This window comes from Phaseolus vulgaris, chromosome 8 (assembly GCF_000499845.2).
Source record: "Phaseolus vulgaris cultivar G19833 chromosome 8, P. vulgaris v2.0, whole genome shotgun sequence".
Lineage (NCBI taxonomy): Eukaryota > Viridiplantae > Streptophyta > Magnoliopsida > Fabales > Fabaceae > Phaseolus > Phaseolus vulgaris.
Window position 1 is genome coordinate 1,614,676 of NC_023752.2, and position 21,964 is coordinate 1,636,639.

The window sequence follows — 21,964 nt, forward strand, 5'->3', positions numbered from 1 at the left end:
TACCACTAATAAAAATGTACCTTAATTAGTAATAGTAATATCATCTGTACAACCGCTATTATTGACCGGGGAAATATTCATTATATAAACCTCACCGAAAGAAGAGAACAAATAAATGTAGTAACCTCCAAATTTGTGTATAAAATGCTGTAGTAGCAGTAATAAACCACAAAAAAAGTGACATTATGCAGTGACTAGAGATAAAGAAAAAAAGGTAAGTAGTATGTGTGACATTCATCTTCTAGAAACTATCCTGAGATAAATTATGGGAACCACTATTGTTTACTCCAATTGTTCTGTACACTATTCTATTCTGATCCTCCTTGCTCTACAATTTATCAGCAATTCTCCCTAGAGCATCTGCAAGCTTATCAAGTACAGCAACTATGTTAGTTGCAGTGTCTTTCTGCTGCTGGCGGTCCAATTGGAAATTGGCGTTCTGAGATTCAAGGTGATCACGAAGCATTTTGCCATTCTTTTCTAAGACGTCAATTAATTGACTTTGCAAACTTTCCTCCTCTGCATCGGAAAATCGCTTCCTCTTCCGTCCCCCTTGAGATGTAGATCCCATTTCTGGATTTGGGGTTGCACGTTTCTCATTGGTAGTACCTGTAGAATTAAGGAATGTCAAGACATTGAAGTTACAGTAATGTCATCAGTTAAGTCCTTGATACTGTGATTGTCATAATGGAAGCTTTGGTCTTATTCCTATACCTATTTAAGGAAGCTACAGCCTAGCAGCTAAAGCTCAAAAGTTTAGGTGATAGCATAATGAAAGCTTGTGCCTAAGACATAGCTTGCCATTTATTATAAGAGAAGAACTTTCTTTTGAGACATGAATTGCTGTAGATAGTTGTTCATTTATTAGGGTAGGTTTAGAACGTGGAATGTTAAAATACAAGTGACAATGAGACCTAAAGTGCAATACAATGACTTCCAAGAAATGTTCTAACGTTAAGCATCAGTAAGCACCATTACTCTTGCAAATATGAGTAAACATCATCCAATTCAATGTATTTAATCCTAATCAAATTCATTTTATAGAGATACATGTTTTATACCTAAGCATCCAATATAATATTAAGAAACCAATCATACATTGAATGATCCAATCCTATCAATTCTTAATCCCAGAAGCACAAAATGTGGGTTTATTGCAAGCCCATACCATTTTCATCTTCAAATAAACCATCATTCTGTTTGTACTAAAGTAGACAAATTTGATATGCAAGGATCGGATTTAGATTCCAGTAAAAGCAACAAGGTACAAGAAGTATGGATAACAAATGAATGAATAAAAGGTGACCTGGCATTATTGAAATTCTAAATGTAATAGCAAAAATTTATGGCAGAAAATGGGTAACAAATTAATTAGAATGCAGCAGCAACAGAAAGAATGGGAAACAAACACATCGGACAAGGTAGCAAGCTGTCACAAATGAGTTTTTAGCTTGCTTTGTATAAGCACTGAATTCATGATATTTTGAAGACATGGAAAGGACACCGAAGTAGTTCCACGTTTTTGTTTGGCTATCCTGTCATTGACATTGGATGCCCTTTAACAAACATAGGCACTAGGTTTAGGGCCTACTACATCATGTTGGTCACATCAGAAGACCATGGGCCTAAGCTTTTATGCGAAAATATCAAGGCTGTCAACAGAACACAAAAAGAATCCATTTCGGAAAAAATACAAGGTTTCGACTTTCAATGAGAATGGTGCTTATACAACTGCTAATCGTATTATTCCAATATTAAAACAATAATCATGATTTTCAACCCATCATTGAATATTCAAATGCATTAAGAATAAAAGAGTATAGAATTCTATTACCTTGAGCATTGCCTTCTCCTTCACATAGTTGAAGGAGTGGTTGAAACTGCTTCTCTGCAAAATCAGAAGGAAGAGAAAAATCAAGGAAATATATATAATTGAAGAATGTCACATGGGAATCCCAGTACCCTTGACTCCAAAGTTCCAACTTTACAACATCATTGGTAGAATTAAAAAAAATCCGAAAAGAAAAAACCCACTAAAAATTAGTCTTTCATTACAAAAGAAAAGTGTCCCAAAAGCCATGAGAGACAGTAACATATCTAGACACTATCCAACTTCACAAAAGACAACACAACATTAGCACATACCAATAAATGCCAGACATTACCAACAGCAATGATATTAACCAAAACCTTTTTTCACTGAGTTGAATCAGTTACATAAATTACATAATAGTGCATATATTTAGCTTTGAACTCCCTGTGAATGGGTGTCTGAAAAAATGTTGGGTTAAACCTAAGCCACGTTTTTCCAATCCAACAACATACTTGCTTCTCTATTTTCAGCATTCAATATCTTGCAAAAACCAAACACACACTAAGTACATGAGTAACTCAAAATTGATTTCGCAAGATTAATTGTCTGTTTGGATCAGCAGCTACAGAAAAAAAACAATATTCAAGAAAAATATCAACATGAAATCACCACAAAAACAACTATTTGTTGCTGGAGAAAGTCACTTGCAACCAAGTTAAAATTGATTTTAAACTAAACCGAATTACTTCTTGTTTTTGCTATAGATCTATATAATAAAAAAAAAAACTTAATATAGAATTTGTATGAACCAGCATAAAAGTTATTTCAATCTAAAATCAACTATAGATTCATATTCAATTTCTTAACTTGAAACCAAATATATGAATATTTACCTAAAACCATTAGCAGTATTTCAACGTAATTATAATTGATAAATCCAATACCCAATAATCCTTCTTAAGATTTTCTAGTATCAATTTTCTTCATCCAAGTACTTTCAGTGACGTTTAAACTTTTGTTGAACTGCATCATCGGAATGTGAGAGATCGGTTTTACAAATACGCACTTAGTCACTGAGAATGTTTGGAAATCCATTAGAACAGCATTGTACGCAGATAGGGTGCTATCCAATGCATAAACGGAGAAGCATTGTGAGTGTTGGATTGAATTCAAATTCAGTTGAATGAAACTGAAATTCAAAACACACGCTTACTCATCAATAGATTTTTGTCTACCCAAATCCAAATCATAAGACAATTTTCTACCATAATTTTTCTGCAATGCAATCCTTGTCAAGAAATGAACAATACCAAAATTGGATGAAAAGGAAAACAAAAAACCCCTTTCAATAAACATAACAGCAGTTGACAAGATCACAAAGGGTGTGTCCAAAATAGATTCCAAAAAACGAACCTGAGATTGGAACAGGTGCAGGAACATCCTTGCCAGGGGCTAAAAGCAAAATCTCCTCCTTTTCACAATCAGAGAACAACCCATCATCACTCCCAACTCTCCGATTACTATCATACAGGTGCACTTCCTCATCCCCCGCCGCCTCCACCGCCGCCGTAGGAGTCTCGGCCGTCGCAGCAGCCGCCGTGGACGGCGAATCAAGAATATTATACACTTCCCTGTCAAAATAACCGGGCAATTTCCTCTCCCTCCTCAAATCGTTCCTCATGAGCCAAAACGAGTCCGTTTCGTCTCTGACCTGCAACTCCCACTCCTTGATCTTCTTGTAATCGCCGGCGAGGTTGCTCCACCGCTTCCGGCACTGCACCGGCTCCCGGTTCACGCCGTGCTTTTTGCAGTACGCCGACACCAGCGCCCATTTCGGTTCGCTCAATCCGAACGCCGAACCGCTCCCCCGACCCGGTCTGAACCGGTTCTCCGCGTCGCTCTTCCCCTGAATCAGCACCAGAATCTCCTGCCGCGTCCACCGCGGCAGCCTCGCCGCCGGCCTCCCGTCGTCGCCTCCGTCCGCGGCGGAGCACGGCGTCGCGCCGTTACCCGCCCCGTCAACGGCGTTTGGATTGGAAGGCTGGTCCAGAGCCATGAAAAAGAGAATTCTCAAAACACACGTGACTCGCACGTGAGCGTCTGTGACGGTGCCTTCGCCAATGCCCGTTACGGCGTTAAGAAAAAAAATAAAAAGAGGGTTTAGGTTTTGTTTATTTATGTTTCTCTCCGTAAGATAGAAGAGAAGGGAGAGAAAGAAAAAAAATAGAGAGACAAAGAGAGAGGGTTTTTGTTTTGTGTTTTGTGGCTTTTGGCTTTGAATTTGGGGTTTTATTTTTAATTTTTTTACTACACTAAACATGTTTTGACCCTTAACCCTTAACAAGGGTTTCTTTAATTTATTATTTTGATTAAGAATTATTATTGATTACTATTTATTGGGGTCATATCCTTATCTTTAATTCTGAATTAATGGGATTTTCTTTGTTTGTAAAGGTTACTTGTTGGGTTGGTTTGACATAAAATTCCTTCCCCAAACAGCACTTTGATTTTCTTAGTTTTTTTCTATTCCTGTTTTTGGTTATTTTCCAAACCCTATTCCATCTGAATGCTTCTTCTCCCTTCCTGTTTGGGAGTTCTCTGTAACGTGTTAAATTGGAGCTTGAAGCACTTTTTTGATTTTGAATAAATGTGGCATCGATGAAAGGGGGAATAATACCAAATCCCCTTTGAAATAGTTGTTGATGATGTGTGGAGGATGAGTTGACAAGGGCATGCTACCCTACCACTCACTAATAATCCCTTATCTTATCGAATAATTTCCCTCTAATCTTTGCTTAATCTTTCTCCTTCTTCATGGCCCCCTCCATTAAACCCACTTTCTTCTTTTCTTCCTTTGCACTTTCTCATTACCTTCATTAAGCTTCCTCCATTACCCACTACTCACTACTCACACTTTATTTACACTCACTCAATTATAATTTATCCCACGCCTACTACGTAAGCTCCCCTTTACATTCTCACATAATCAACAAACACACACTATCCTTTTTAACATCATGGGAGACATTAGTATAATTTAGTATAATTGTTCGACTAAAGATAAAAACATTTTATAGTATATAAATGAGTGCAAATTTTACTTTATGAATCAATTTTGCGAGTCGATTTTGTAAGGTTAAGTTAGACTTAAGTTTCAGTTCTTAAAATAGTATCAGAAACATTAATGTAACGAGAGTTGTTGGCTTTATCGAGTCACCCGTTATCAAAGTGTTATCGGATTACCAATAAATATATAATTTTACGTACGAGTTGATTGTCTCAGCGTAAAGATAAATGTGTTGGAAATCTCACATCGACTATAAATAAATGGATATAAACTTCATATTTTATAAAGTTGAGTTAAGTTTTTAAGTCATTGTCTAATAGATTTTACATTTTTTATGAAATTAATTTCAACATATCAATACTACAAAATTTAAATCTCGTGCTTAATTTTATATACTTCTTAATCTTTTAATTCATATAGATGTTTTTTAAGTACAAAACTATAACAGGTCTCAAAAACTACAAAACAAACAATAACTCGTTTTACGATGAATGATCGTGCATGTGGTGACGTGGTGAGTACAATATTCATAAAAAATATTTATATATAAAATTAAAATTATCAAAAGAATGACTATTCTCATAAAAGCTAATCTAATTTAGACATTTTTGAAATAGATAGAATTGGTAAAATTTTGTTCGTATACATAAGTACTATTTTTAAAAATAACATGTTTTAATCTTACTTTTGTAGTGTTGATTATAAGGTCAAATTATGAATAGTTGAAAACAAATTTGGTTGCAGATGACATTATATTAAGATGCTTTATTATAAATGCATAATTTCCTTTCAAATGTGATATTTAAATTATTAATATTGGTTTATTTTATAATTTTCTTTAAGTTTTTTTACAGAAAGTAACGTGCTATTACATTAAAATCATTTAATAATTCTTTAATTGCTTTTGATTAATGACTTATCTATACAGCTAATGAGACAAAAGTTTTAATTATAGTATAAAAACATTTATGCCAAAAAATATTTTTTATTTCTACACATTTTACGTTAGTTAAAAATAACAGTTTGCGTAAATTATTGAGTAGATATAGAAGAATGAACGTAGTGTTATATTTTAGAGAAAGAAACACCATTTTCGTGTCTTAGTTGTGATAATGCATCCAAATCACCGTGTCTTTCTCTCAACGTCAATGTCAATTTATTAATTTTTCACAATCAAAATTATATGAATTAAATCACAATTGAATTATAATTTATGAGTTACTCTCTTTTTTTCCTAGTAGAAAAAATTATGATATTTTACCTTAATGTTTAGTTTGACAATAACTATTTGTTTTTCAAGACACCACATGATGAGGTTAGGACCCCAAAATATGCGTTTCCTAATGTTGACTTTCAGTCACAAAGATAAAAAAAAATCATGTTTGTATGAGAAAATATTACGAGTTGTAAAGGAATTGTTGGTAAAAAAATTCCACAAAGACAACTTGAAATTCAACTTCACTAATATCACATTTTAAATGAGATATTTTAGGTGTGATTATAAAGTTTGGACACTCCTATTAAATGACGTGTTTGTGTTGAACACTAATATTCGTATGACATGTATCTGTGAAGTGTTTAATTCAAAAATTATTTTTTGGACAACAAATTTTTATTGTCAATTTTTTATAATTCATAATTATATGATATATAGATTTATGTTCCTGTATCATAAATTTTATAAATTATATGTATTTTCGTGTACATATCCAAATCGTATCTGTGTCGGTATTATCTATACTACATATCGATTACATCTTTGAACATCAGAAAATTTATACTAATATTAGTAGTACAAAGATTAATGTTTAAAAATTGCACTAATCATAACTTCTTGTTATGAGGGAGCCAAAATAAGTTATTAACATGGATTGTAGTGGACAAGAATAGACAACGATCCTTGCATTTGTTAATTGAATATTTAATGGCCACTCACAACCTTTGTTACCATTTTCTAGTTATTATTAAGATTAAAAAAATACAGTGGTGACATATGTCTAAATAGAGTTATGGATCTTCATTGATTTCAACTAGGTGTTTATATTTTTAAGAAGTTTTATTTTCTATTGGTATATGATATTTTGAAGAAGAAAAAATCGTTTTCATCTGGGTATTTAGTTTATTCAACAATTATTCTTTGTTTTTAATAAAATATTTGTTTTCTCTAATGGGTCTTTATTCTGAGGTGAGTCTTTGGGGTGTCTTTATCTCAAATGTTGAATTATCAACCTTATTCCAAATTCTTAAAGAAACTATACATCAAGAAAAGGTGTCATTTTTATTTTGAGTGAGACTAAGATAAATGGTCTGTGGCACGTGTTTTTTTTTTGAATGAAAGTAAAAGATAAGCAAAAAGACACAACTCTTAATTAAATTAGAAGAAATATTAATTAATTAATTAAAAACTTATAATTTTCTATATAATTAAATGTATATAATTTATATGAGAATTTCTCTTTATAACCATTTTTTTTATGTACATAAATATTTTTTGATTCTATCCTTAGTTAATATATCTTATTTTGTTAGTACAATGAAATATTTTATCATTTCATATGAATTACCTAAAAAATAAAATTATTTTTTAATTTTTTAAATTAATATTAAGGGAGTTTTTATATACAAACTAACTCATCACTCCTATCTTAATTCCCTATTTTAAGGCAATATTAGAAAAAAAAAGGGACATAGCATACCCTCACCCTCATTTCTTCTTTCACAACAATTTTCACATATCAAATAAAATAATATCTATTTTTAATCACTCTCTTCGATCCATTTCAAACAACTATATTTTTTGTTAAAATCATCATTCATCTGTATCTACCATCAAGTGAATTATAACCTATGAAGCTCGGACACTCCTCTTAAATGGCGTGTCGGTTTGTATCGGACACCAATACTCGTATGACACCTGTAGGACACGCATCTGTGAAGTGTCTAATTAAAAAAATATTTGTTAGATTTTTGACAATTCTAGTACAGTTCTAGCACAATTTTAAAGAGGAAAAATACATTAATTTTCTAAAAAAAAAATTATTGTATAAATTGTTATTATGATTATAAAAATAAGAAACAAATCATTGTGAACCAGTCATGAAAAACATCTTTATGCTCGAAAAAATAATTTGGAACATACTTGTACACATAAATTTTTATTGTAAATTTATATAATTCATAATTATATAATATATAAATTTGTGTCTCTGTGTCTTACATTTTAGAGATTTTACGTATCAGTGTCAGTGGCTGTACTAAATAGATTATAACTTTACTTGAATATCACCAATGATAAAAGAGAAAAAACTTGAAAAAGAAGAGAAATTCAAACCAAAGAAAAATAAATAAGAGTTTGATTATTCATCATTATTCTTTTACATGTTTTTTAAGAAAAAATTGTCTATTCCAAAATTATTTTTATAAATATATTAATTTTTATCATTTTTAAAATTAAGAAAAAAGAAAAATGCAAAAATATACATATGTAAGAGCGTGTACGTGTTTCTGTTAGTACATAAATAAAAAGAAAGAGATTTGTTTTATCCCAGTTTATTACTCGGAACGGTGCTACTGATACCCGTGGAGATTCATTACATTTTAAAAGTAATGAGCACCATTATAGCTTTGCTTTATCACTTCTCACTCTTCAAACGCAGGTATCTCCCTTCTTCTTCTCCTATTTCTTCTTCCTCTTCTCGCGAGTTCTTCTTCATCTACTTGTTCCTCTGTTTTTATCATTTTTTTTTTCAAAATTCTAGAACAAACTGTTCATAGCACGAAGAACATCTAATTATATAGAACCTATTCAACAAATTATTTTTCTGTTTTCAATTTGCAAGGTAATTTTGTAGGATATGTTTGAAGCGCAGAATATCGTTACCTGCAATCTCTGGTTAATAATTCAATACCCTAAATTTGGGTTTTCCCCTTTTTTATTCCTGCAATTGTAATTTAAGCACTCAATTTTTTTTATCAGCATTCATTTTTTAATTTAATTATTATTATTTTAATTCACATTGACATTGATTGGGATAATTACAGCCAATATATATTTTTTGATTTCAATTAATTAAGATTGTTTGAAATATATTGATTAAAAATTAGTTTAAATCATTGATAATTATTTTAAATAAATATATTATATTACTTTAAATTACTTAGGTGATTATGACCAATTTTCATTTTTTTCTTCTTTTGACCATAATTTTCATATCGAATTCTTCTGTTTAATAAGAAAGTTTTTGTCTTATAAAACTCAATCTAGGTTTGTCTTTTTGTGAAAGGTACATGTAATTTAGAAAAAAAATAAAAATACTAACGTTTTATAGTCATGTTGTGTTGTTGACATTTCTATATTTTTCATAAAAAAATAACTAAGAATATTTGTGTTAAAAAACTATATTCATTTAACTATTTGAACAAAACGAGATAATTGATTAATATTTAGAAAATATTGATAGAATATAATAATTGATATTTTGTATTTTTAATTTTTTTTTTACTTACACAGCTTTAGAAATAATTAGTATTTTCTTTTCTTTGGATTTTCACTACTATCTTAGGCTTGAACTGATCCTCGGTGGTTGCGGGATAAGAATTTTTTCACTTATTTTGGTTAGATTCGGTTCTCGACTTTTGGACTCAATATCAACTCTCATTTGAGTAGTATCTACAAGGGACTTCGATGACTTACTTCACTTATTTATATAGGATTCACTTATTCGACTTTTAACTTAATTGAGTTTTACTCTTCACATTACAATTATTAAATATACTATAAATATTTTGTTTTAAATCTATTTATTGAATCATACTAACGACCTCTTGACCTTTCGTCTTTAAACAATAACTCCACTTAACAAAAATTCTCATCCCAAGACAAACTATACACTACTTAAACTTTATTAGTTGTTTCTTAATTACTTATTTTTTTCTTCAAAATACCATTTCTTTTAACTCTTTATTTTAAATGTTGTTATTTATTCCTCAAAATATTTTTCATTCTCATGGTAACAAGAATCACCCATAGTCATATTCACTTTCTGTTAAGAAATTTTAGATCCATATTCAAGAGTAAACTGGCACAAAAAAACTGTAAGCCCATATCTTGATAGAAAAATATAATGGGTTCTTCTTTCTGCACCCCCACAATTATCAAAATAAACATTTTATCCTTTTTTAAAGTGACTTCCCAGTAATCTGTTCTGGAAAAATTTCAAAATACACTTTAAAATTTTTTTGGAACAGGATTTTTAGAAGGAGATTTGTAAAACAAATTTTTTAGAATTCATAAAAAATACATTTAAAATAAGATTTTTAGAACGTATATAATAATTTTTAAAATGACTTTTAAAAAAAAATAAAAATTGTAGCATGTTCTCTCTCTCTCTCTCTTCTTCTTCCTCTACAGTGTGTTCTTCTTCTACAGTGGCAAAGTGGAACAGCGATCAGTGATAGTGCGGTGCAGTGAAGGAGTGTATTTTAGTCTTTTTATCTGTTGGAAAAGGGTGCATTTAGTAATAGTGGGGGTGTAAAAAGCAAAATTTGAATATAATTTCTATGCCTCTTTTTCTGGGCCAAATTGTACCTCTAGCCCAATTCCTATATCATGAAACACCTATCCATAATTACAGACTGTTTCTTCCTGCACCTCCATAGGTTCTTCTGACACCCCATACACAACATGAAAATACTTTTTTAACCTTCTTGTGCCACCCCCATAAAATAGCTTTCGGATTATGTAATCCATACATGCATTTAAAAGAGACTTCCGGATTACATAATTCAAAAACTAATCCTGCATCTGAAAAAATACTTCCGGATTATGTAATCCAGAAGTTAATTATGAATTTAAAAAAAGACTTCCGGATTACATAATCCGGAATATTACAGAGGGGTATTTTTGGAAATATAAAAATGTATGGAGGTGGGAGAAGAATATATGGAGGTGCAGGAAGAAACAACCATAATTACATTCTGCTAATTTCTAATTACTACCAATGTGTAGGCTAAAGTAGGTTTTAATATGTGAAGTATGAAGAAACAATGAAGATCATGCTTCTCCCAGGGAAGAAACATTTCTCTCCTTTTTGGAAATTAATCCCTCTATTTTCTCTCAAGTTTCCTTTCTCTCCCTTTTAAAATTTATTATTAGTACTTTATGCTGTATTATATTATTATTGATAACTGTCTCATTTCTATTAGTGCATAAATTTTGGTCCTATTTCCAATAAGAACAATTGAAGTAATTTAAAAGTACAGTTTTATTCTATGAAATAAAAAAATGGCAAAATTGACATTGTTAATAATAATATATATATAATACATAAAATCGCCAAAGTTAGCTTAACAATGGATTCTAAATATAAAAAAAAAATGTTTTTTTTTTTTACTTTTTAATTTACACGATTGTATTTATTAAATATTATATTAACAGGCCTTTAATTTTTTTACTTAACAAATGCATTCACTTGGTAAGCTTCAAAATAATACTTAAAAAAGGTTGATAAAAGATAAATAGTTAATTTGTTGAAGTAGTGAAGATTTGTATTTAAATGATTAACCAGATTGGGTAAAGTTTTTTACACATGTAAGAAAATGCAATAAAGTAACAAAAATTTGTGGTTTCATTAAACAGCATCCTTGAAAGAGCATACTCAAACAGCAAATGCAATATTATTGAATTTTTCTTATTAGAAGAAAAAATATTTTGTTGTAAAAAATTACTATTTTTTCTTAGTAGTAAGCAAAATCAACAATATATAAAAAGGAATACAAACTTATCATTTTAAGATTTAGATCTCTTAAATGAATGGATTCACACAACCATGAAAAATCTTTCTTTTTATTCTTTTAAACACGAGGAATAAATTTTTACATGAACAAATAAAAAGATGATTAAATAATAAATGCAATATACCTTTCAATACAAGCTTCTATTTTATTTATTATTTTATATTAAAAAGTGTGTTTTTGGTCTACTTTATATTAAGGTAATGTTATTGAATCTTTGAACGTGTTAATTAACAAATTAATAAATATTTCCATGGAAAAACCTCATGAAAATACATTGGAAACATGGGATATTTATTTATTTATTTATTAAAAGAAAATAGGTTGAAACTCTAATCATTTTCACACTTTGTTCCAAGAAAATAATAACGAAAATGATCGATTCAAAATTTAAATAAACTCAGAAAAATTAATCTATCTAATCAATGTGTTAATTCAGTGACTTCAATGTAATGTAGTTGTTAAACACATGTACGGATATTTTAATGGATAAGGAGACAATGATTGTAAGAATGGTAAGAAAGTCATTTCAACAAGAACATCATAGTACGAAACCGCAGTGACGCCGTTAACGAATAAACAGAAAAACAACCGTCTCTCCGTCCCTGCTTGCCGGAAAAACCACAGTTCCGGCGAGAGCTCAGAAATTCCGTTGAAGTTGGGAATGAAGAAGAAGAAGAAGAAGAAGATGTGAAGGCGAGAAAGGAGAGAAGTTGAAGAAGTTAGTTAACGTGCAATGCAGGGAACGGTGAAAGGTTGTGAGAAGATTTGGATGGAGGATCTTGCACGCCACACATGCATTGATACCTACAAAGATGATCCTCCCTTTTTGCAAATTCCCACCTTGCCTTATGCCCTACTTTATTCGTTTTCTCTCTCACACTTCTTCTTTTTCTTTCCATATAATACTACTATTTAACTCATTCTCACCCCTTCCCTCCATTTCTGTCTTCTCCTCTTCCAATTCCCACAAGGTCAGTAGACAGAGTCTTTGTTTTTGACACCCCTTTTAGCTTTTCCATCATGGGGTTTTTGGTTTACTTCAAATTTTGTCTCTTCTGTAATCAAGTTTTGGTTTTTGACTTTGTGGTTTTAGAATGTTCAACAGCTCAAGTAACTTAGTTTTTTTCTTTTATGGGGTGGGCGGTGGATTTTAAGATGTTCAACTGTTTGAAATCCTCTTGATTGTTCAGAATGTCGGTGGATTTGCAATTAATGTTGTGTGTCATATGAGATGGTCATGATCTTGAGAAATTATTGTATGATTTGGAACTAGATGGTTTTGATCGTGTGAATCGTAATCATGTTTTAAATTTACAAAATAAAAATAAAATTGAGAACATGCCACATGGAAATTGTAGGAACCACACAACATCTCACATTCTTCTTAGTTTAATGGCTTTTAACTTTTCATAATCTATCGTAATTAAGAGTTTTTATGTTTCTAATCGTGTGCTGAACTTGGAAGATTTATAATTCCTCGTAGCTTTCTTGCTGGGGAAGTAAAATGTTGAATTGACTGCCATGCTATGCTGTGCTCAACAGATATAAAAAGTCAGGAGTTTTTATTTTTTGTAGTATAGCACATTGTGGGGTTCATCATGCCTTCTGAAACAATTGACTTCAATTGTTTCTCTTCATCGTTGTATTCCTCTGAAGATATTTGTTCTGCTAATGAGGTATCTTCTGATTTCATCTCTCTCTCTCTCTCTCTCTCTCTATATATATATATATATATATATATATATATATAGGCATTTGTAAAATTTTGAAATCTAAACAATGTTGCGGTTCCTGTCCTTATTTATTCCTGTTTTCTCTTTCTCTTTGCTGAGGCAGGCTAGCTTATGGAAATCAGATAACATGCCAAAATGCTATGGTTAGTATTTGATTGTGTTATTATTATTGTTGTCATGACTGAGTGGATTCGTTTTGCAGTTATCTGCTGCTAAATACCTTTTTTCCCCAAATTTATATATTTTTTTGTATATATGTTGCTAAGGATTTAGGAGTCATTTGCTTGCTTTGCACATGCAAGTTGCTATATTAGGAAGCTTACATTGCAGCAATTTTAAAACTTTTATCTGGTTGTTGATTACTAGTAGAGCTTGACTTGTCATGTTTGAGTGCTCTTGTGCTCTGTTTGCTTCAAGCCCAAAAGGCTTTTTGCACACAAGGTGTGCTGAAAACCATTTCTACCCCTTGCTTCTGACAACATAAGCTTTTAGGTTAGTTTGTTTCTCCAAAAGAAGTACTAAGAAGTTAGAAAATTACTAGTCATGATGCCAAGTCTAAGAACATAAAGTAACTCAGAGATGCATTGATGTACTACTTTGTTGGGACAGAATGGCATATTAATCAGTCTTTGACTTTTTTATGTCATGTAGATTTTGATCAAGGAGTAAAAACCAGCTTGAATATACAAGCATTATCCCATTTACCAGATCGTAGCAAAGTCAATATAGTTGCTACTCAGAATGAGAGTAGCCTCTTTTCAAGTTCTCTGTCGGAGTTGTTTAGCAGGAAATGTAAGTTTTATTTGCCTTTTAATTTATGTTTCGCCTACTTTGTGTGGATAAGTGATTGAGGTTCTACTGTTCTAATTTAAATTCTAAAATGAGTTTTTGTATTGCACCAAAAAGGGAGAATTAGTTCTGATTTTCCCAAACAGGTTGTATACTATGGTTTCTAAAGAAAACTACCAGCTAAAATGCCTTTGTATGACTTCTATTGGTGCAGTGAGAACATCAGCAAATAATGCTTTATATGGGCATTCTGTTGACACTGTTGCTTCCCACTACGAGGAAGAAAGACTTTTTGACTCTCTTGAAGAGCTTGAAGCTCAAATTATAGGAAATCTACTCCCCAGTGATGATGATTTACTTTCTGGAATGACAACTGAACTTGAGCTCGATCACATCATCCAAGACAGCTCTGGTGATGACATGGATGAACTAGACATTTTCAGTAGTGTTGGAGGGATGGATTTAGGAGATGATAATAGTCCATCTTCTGGACAAAAAAATTCTGAAATCCTTGATGGAGCTTGTAACAGTCAACTACGAAATGGTGAACAGCCTTACCATAAACACCCTTCTAGAGCATTAGTTGTGAGAAACACTAATAGTGATGTTGAAGACTCTGAATTGAGGTCTCTTTTTGAGGTATGCTTTTGCTGTTTTCTTGCTCTTTTGTTTGTATAGACACATTTTTTATTCAGAATTTCAAATTAAGTTCAAACTAGTTTCTGCATAAACTAAGTTGTCGAAACTTTTCCATATAGTTTTTAAAAGTTTTAATTTTAACTCTTGTATAAACTAATTTTAGTTTATGGATGAGCCCTTTGTATTTTCTTAAAAAATGTTCTCCTAGAACACAGAAGCTCATCCAATCGTGTACTATAATTATTGGTCTTTTTGATAATGCTACAACGTACTGTGCTGAGAATCAGATTCCTCGTAACACTTAAAAGTATTTGCTTGTGTTGAGTTCGATAGTGACATCTTGCTTGTGGAACAAATTTTATCAGGATAGTCCTTCCAAGAAAGATATGAATCAGGGCACCCTTCTGGTCTTTTTGTATGATTTATCTATTTCGAATAATGAGCTTCACCGTATATTTAACATATACGGGGAAATCAAGGAGGTGAGTTTGTTACCAATCAATTTATTGCACAAATATTGATCAGAGCAATTTTTTTGTGTCTGGTTGCTGAGACTATCTTGAACTGCAGATTCGTAAAACCCCACATGATCAGCAACACCACAAGTTGATTGAATATTATGATTTTAGAGCAGCAGAGGCAGCTCTCCATGCTTTAAATAGAGATGATACTATCAGGAAGAGGCTAAAGGTTGAACCATACCTATCTGAAAACTCAAAATGGAGGTAATCTTTGGGTTCAATTGTGCTTTTCCATACATATGCTTTTCAATTTAATTTCGCTCCTGTCACACACACAGCAATACCAGTCAAATCTTGCCTCAAAACTTCTATCACAATTTAGTCTGCATTTGTTTTTTATAAAATATCAATGTTTCATAATAAGATTTGATTCACAATTAAAATAATCGAAAAATGATTCACGATTCGAATCTCGATTCTATAACAAAGAAGCAAATTACAGGATCAGAAGCCATTTAATTGTTATTTTTTGTTTGTTTTTGTTCTTCTAATTTTTCTTTGCTTTTATTTGGCTGCAGTATGGCTCAACAGATTCATCTAGAGCTAGAACGGAAAGAAAGTAGCCTTTATCTGCATCAGAACAGCCCTCCTCTTAAGTCACCAACTAGCTTCCCAGGTAGAACATATGCTAATCAACTATCAATTCAGCAGCAGAAACATATTTTTTCCCTCACTGATGTTTGTACATTGGACCAGGTTTGCATGGCATTTCTAAATCTGGTAAGATGGATGGTGGAAGAATTCTTGGTGTTGAGCCTGCCTCATGTACACCATCTGTGAAAACTGCTTGTGTTCAAGGGGTCTCTTCAAGTGTTCCTAACTTCTTACCATCACTGGCCAGAGTTAAATCATTTGACAACAGATGTGAAATTACTGAACACGATTCACCAGGCCAGTTGAATTTTGATGTTCAAGACGCATCAGCTTTTCATCCCCATTCCCTTCCAGAATTTCATGATGGTTTAGCTAACAATGTTCACCGTATTCCTCCTGAGGTGGCATCAAACATCAATCTTAAAACACAGGAAAGAATAGAAAACATGCAGTTCTGTCCAGTAAACTCCAATGGACGCTTCATGGAATTCAATGAATGTGGTAAGTTCAAAAGTGCAATAGATTGGAATGTGTAATAACTTTTTACTATCACTTGTCCTTTTTTCTTCATCCTATGGCTAGCAAATCATGGAACTTCCTAGATTTTTTATTTATTTTTTTTATAAAAGTTTTCATGTTAATCATCAATATGCAACTTGACATCTCAGTTAGGTTGACACCACAACAATCATTTGCCATCACATGAAAAAAATATTATTAAAAAAAAATACAAAAAAATGTGGAGAAACTAGACCAAAACTCATGTGTTAACAAAAACGATACATAGTAAACTATACTTATTCATAAAGAATTCTAAGAACAGACTAGATGGAAGCTTATTATACCAATGAAATGAATCTCTATGAATAAATCCTAAATTAAGAAATATTAAATTGATCATATTTATTCTCCCCCTTTTCTCAGTTTTCAAATCCTCTGGTAGTGGAAGCTTCCCTCTTCCTCCTGCCCATCATTACAAATGTGGCAACTCATATCAGCCTCCTGAAATGATGTGGCCAAATTCACCTGTATATTTTGATGGAGTTTGTGCATCCCCCACCCTGCCAAGATTGCATGGACTTCCTAGGTCACCCTCTCATATGATGACAACTGTTCTACCCATAAATAGCCAGCATGTTCCTTCAGCTCCTTTTTGGGACAGAAGACATACCTATGCAGGGGATTCTCTTGGGAATATGCAATTTTCTGGTAATACAACACCAAACTGTGTTGACTTTGTTTCTTATAATTTCTTTCCCCATTTTGGGGGAAACTCTGTTGACTTTAGATTCATCCCCAAGAATCTTGGACTCCATTTTCATAACCAAAAGGACCTAATGTTTCCTGGAAGAAACCATATGATTAATTCATTTGAGACTCACAAGCAACGTACAAGAAACAGGAGAACTGAAAGTGTGTCAAACTTGGCTGACAAGAAACAGTATGAACTTGATATTGACCGCATAAAAAGAGGGGAAGATATCCGAACAACACTTATGATAAAGAACATTCCTAACAAGTAAGTAGCAATGTATATATTACTTTTGAATAGCTTTAGCCTTTTGTGTTTACATTTTTACTTTCTTTGATGCAAACGTTTTTATATTCATTTGGTACATTTTGGGTTGTGCTTTCACTTTGCAATAGTTTTTGGAGTTTTCAGCCAAGCTTGGGATGTATGATTTCTTAAGCAAGCCCTTTTATTAATTTGATGTTGGGGAAAAAGACTCACAAACACCTAGAAAGAACTCTTGTGTGAACTTCAAGCTTAAGCAAATTACTCCTAGTTAGTTGGGCTTTAGACTAAAATTTCTTCTTTAAAGAGAGACTAACTTTCTCTGCAAAATTCTTTTCGAAAATTCAAGTTTTTTAGAAACCTTGTTTTTAATTTTGATTGAAGCTGTTTATGTCAATCTTTGTTACTTTTTCACTTGTAGATTTGGTTGTAGACAAACTTCTTATTCCTTCTTTTCTCCACGAGTGAATAGATTCTGAATCCATATGAACATGACTTATTTGACAAATTTTTTCCTGTTTATTTTTCACTTTTTGATGTGGTTACTGACCAGTTTAGTAGACTACAATTATTTATAAAGCTAACACTGTTATCATTTTACCTAGCCCCTTCTTCGTTAATATCAGAATTATGGTGAGTGAGCTTGGTGGATGGTTGTGAATATAAGCACAAGATTAAGCTTTTGATTTTTTTTCATCGGTTTTAAGCATGTATGAAACCTTGTCATCTGTACTGCATAGTTTTTGCTGAAAATGAGGAATTCTATTTCAGTTCTACACCTCGTTTACATTAATTTTGTTAATCTTATAATTTTTTTTATAAAACTTTCATGTCAGCATCACTATACAACTTGACATCTCAGCTATGAATCTTATCATTATCCTAGACCCTGATTTGTTTTCTTGCAGGTATACATCCAAGATGCTGTTGGCTGCAATTGACGAACGCCATAGAGGAACTTATGATTTTGTTTACCTACCAATTGATTTCAGGGCAAGTGATTTCTCCCTTTACAATAAGTTAATGGTCCATTTGTTGTATAGAGAAATATCTTTCAGGAACATATTTGTTTCTTTCTCTGTTTCATGCTGCAGTCAAATGAAAATACTTTCTTGGTTTTTTACATCAAATTCAATGAGAGGAAAATGAACTGCCCTTCTAGCAAGGAAACTCATTTTCATGAACAAATCAGACAATAAGAAAGTTTAAGAAAATGCAACTCTCATCTAAATTATCTTCTTTAGTAAAATATACTTGCTTTCTTGAAAACGGGTTCCTTTTATAGAACATTTCTACCATGAAATTTAATTTACTTTAGTATTCCTTTCTCATTTTTTGTTTGATTATTCACATGGAATCAACATTAATTGCAGAACAAATGTAACGTGGGATATGCATTCATCAACATAATCAACCCCGACTTGATTATACCATTCTATCAGGTAAGTTTTAGAAAATGATGATACAATGAAAATGGTGCAGTTAAACTTATAATCACACACAGCTTTCACACACACACAACTGTACCAATTGACTAAATAATATGATGCAATTCTGGCAGGTGTTCAATGGAAAGAAATGGGAGAAATTCAACAGTGAGAAAGTGGCATCACTTGCATATGCTCGCATACAAGGGAAATCAGCACTCATTGCTCACTTCCAAAATTCAAGCTTGATGAATGAGGATAAGCGCTGCAGGCCTATCCTCTTCAATACAGATGGCCCTAATGCCGGTGACCAGGTATAGATTTCTCTTAATATCCACTTTTCTGTTACATTGCATATATTCTTACTTGCCTCAAGCATGATATAGCATGTATTCTTGCTTGCTTCAAGCATGATATAGCATGTATTCTTGCTTGCCTCAAGCATAATATAGCATGCAATACAAGAAAAATCATCAAATTGCAACCAATCTTAGAGACCAAAATAACTAGTTACTATTGGATAAAATTAAATACAATTTTAGAGACTAAAAAAATTATTGATATCAAAAGTAGTTTCTATTACTAATAAAAGATTATAAAGTAGTTTTTAAACTGATATCTAACCATTAGCTAGCAAGGTTTTATTTACTAATATCTTAGATTCTAAATTAGTCTCTAAAAGACTAATTGAGACCAATATAGAATCTAAAACATTAGTAGCTAAAACCTTGATAGTTAATTTAGATACCAATACAAAAACCATTTTATAAATTTTTATTAATAATAGAAACCACTTTAGATACTAATAATTTTGTAGTCTCTAAAATAGTATCTAGTTTAGTTAATATAGTGACTAATTATTTCAAACGTTAGTATGAAATCTAGGCAAGCCATTTGAAATTTGCACTTCCTTAGGAAACTACATGCTGAATGGCTACTAACTTTGTAAGGAACACAGGTTCCTTTCCCAGTGGGCATTAATATTCGCAACAAAGCTGGAAGAGTGAGAGACAACACACAGGAAGATGGCTTCCAAGGGAGTCAACCTAATTTGGGAATCAGCAAGTTCTCATCTGATGGAGACAGTAATTCATTGGAGTCAGACTGAGGAAGCCATCCTTGTTCCTTCTGCCATACCATTAATTTTAGTGGTCACATTTATGAAGTATATATTTACCAACACTAACCTTGAGTAAAGGCAAGAAGTTTTCCAGTTCCTGTGGCTTTTGTTACTGAATCACAACTTTTCATGTGCAAGAGTGCTGTATCAAAAGATTACATGTACATGAATTTCACATTGGAGACTGGAGGAGAGGCTTGTAAAGTGGTTTGAGGAGAACTTAGTCTGTATCAATTTTACCTTTGTTTTCCTTCTTCCTCTACTTGCTTTTTTCTTTTGTATATTGCTGATTTTGGAGTCCTTCTCATCCCAAACTGGTGAAATTTTTTATCAACTGTGCTGAAACCTTCTTCATTGTTCATCATTTTGATGTTTGGTGTGCATGCACACTCTTCTATTCACATTCTGATTTATCAAAACTGGCAATTTCTGATTCTTTACATGTATGCTCCATTCTACAAATACACAATTCTCGAAATAGCTGAATAATCTTAATACATTTAGCACCAGTAAGCTCTCTCAATGACTCTAACATTGAATTAACTTTATCTATGTCATAAATAAAGAGTTGACATGAACTATGACTGTGGATTTAATCAAATTTGAGAATGTTCAAGCAAAAACTTGGTAATAAATTAATCACATGGATAAGTTTCTAAAATCGAATTAATAGAATTATAGGACAACGTTTTTATTGGTTGTATGATACACACAAAGTATACAACATAAATAATTATAGGATAAACGTTGGCACTCACAGTGACTTTTGATCATGATAGTCTATTAAGTTAAGTTTATAGTTGATTATCTTAAATAATAATTTGGTTTTCATGAGCTTTGCAAATAATCTATATATTTATTTTCATCTTGACTCTATATCTTGGTTTTTCTTGTTTTATTATGACAAATTGGCATAGTTTATCTTTAGCATTTTTTTTTTCAGAAGTTTTAAGATTAAACTTTTTAATTGAATTGAATGTAGATTTTTGTAGAATTCAACTAATATAAAAGTTTGTGTGTACTTTTTTGACTATATTATTATTATTATTTTATTTCATTGTATCCATTATTGTTGTTTATAGTATCCATTTTTTTGAAGTGTTTTAATTACAATATATATTTAATTCAACTAATTCATCTCATCTTAATTGTGATTTAAGTTATTCTTTGTTTTTTACAATTACTTTTTGTTTAGTGTATTGTTAATAAAAAATATAACACAAATAAAATTTAATGCAATACCTTTTTGAAAATTAACCATCTCATTGTAATCAAAGTATTAAAGAAGGAGGAAAATGCTGAAAACTATTGGAGCATTTTTTGAACATTAAGGATCTCTTCTGCATAAATAATAGGTTAGAAAGTTTTATTAATCAAAGTAGCATGGCTTAACTTTGATAATACCGTATGTGTTAAGAAAATGTTAATCATTTATTTATTTTTGTTACATTTGGTCTAATCCCGAAACCTATGATATAATTGTTTCGGAGCTAATTATTCAACATTATCTACCAAAATTGCATTTTAAACCCTTTTTTTTTTATAGATTATTTAAGTTTGAAAACACAATGTGAGGTTGTATGTGGGTAAACATAGTGAATGAAATATGGAAACGTATAAATAATATTGTGTTCAAGAATGTCAAACTTGACCCGATAGAAATATTTACTGTTCAACTAAAAACGTGATCATGGATAACTTGCAAATTTAAATTGACTATGTTCTCTTATGTTGAGTGATGTCTTGACTCTATTACTTGCTTGAGATCTATAAAGAAACACACAAGAAAGTTACTTAATCACTAGAAGAAAATCATTAAATAGAAATCAATTTCAGAGACAAAAAAATAATTAGTTACTATAATGATTAAATTAGAGATCATTTTAAAGACTAAAAAATTACTAATTTTAAATTAGTTTATATTATTAATAAATAATTTTTAAATTAAAA

General features: G+C 31.5%; 2 protein-coding genes and 1 long non-coding RNA gene across 4 annotated transcripts; 2 read left to right on the forward strand and 1 right to left on the reverse strand.

Moving 5' to 3' along the window:
- LOC137826061 (trihelix transcription factor ASR3-like) lies at nt 1–4,117 on the reverse strand. The gene is made up of 3 exons (XM_068631905.1): nt 3,227–4,117; nt 1,835–1,888; nt 1–609 (listed from the first exon to the last, which is right to left on the reverse strand). Exons 1-3 carry the CDS (start codon nt 3,867–3,869, stop codon nt 329–331), a joined length of 978 nt encoding a protein of 325 aa, XP_068488006.1. The 5' UTR covers nt 3,870–4,117; the 3' UTR covers nt 1–328.
- Nucleotides 4,118–8,411: 4,294 nt separating this feature from the next.
- Nucleotides 8,412–10,980, forward strand: LOC137824656 (uncharacterized). Its single transcript, XR_011083275.1, has 2 exons — nt 8,412–8,536; nt 10,253–10,980. It is a non-coding gene; the product is annotated as an uncharacterized lncRNA (long non-coding RNA).
- Nucleotides 10,981–12,128: 1,148 nt separating this feature from the next.
- LOC137825630 (protein MEI2-like 4) lies at nt 12,129–20,378 on the forward strand. 2 transcript variants are annotated; one of them, XM_068631350.1, is made up of 14 exons: nt 12,129–12,646; nt 13,251–13,351; nt 13,512–13,551; nt 14,060–14,200; nt 14,412–14,836; nt 15,202–15,318; nt 15,407–15,561; nt 15,876–15,973; nt 16,054–16,452; nt 16,876–17,470; nt 18,376–18,460; nt 18,841–18,909; nt 19,029–19,208; nt 19,853–20,378. In XM_068631350.1, exons 2-14 carry the CDS (start codon nt 13,274–13,276, stop codon nt 20,000–20,002), a joined length of 2,532 nt encoding a protein of 843 aa, XP_068487451.1. In that variant the 5' UTR covers nt 12,129–12,646; nt 13,251–13,273; the 3' UTR covers nt 20,003–20,378. The 2 variants fall into 2 exon arrangements, with proteins under 2 accessions (XP_068487451.1, XP_068487450.1); XM_068631349.1 differs by having other exon boundaries at nt 12,186–12,646; nt 13,256–13,351.
- Nucleotides 20,379–21,964: the final 1,586 nt, after the last annotated feature.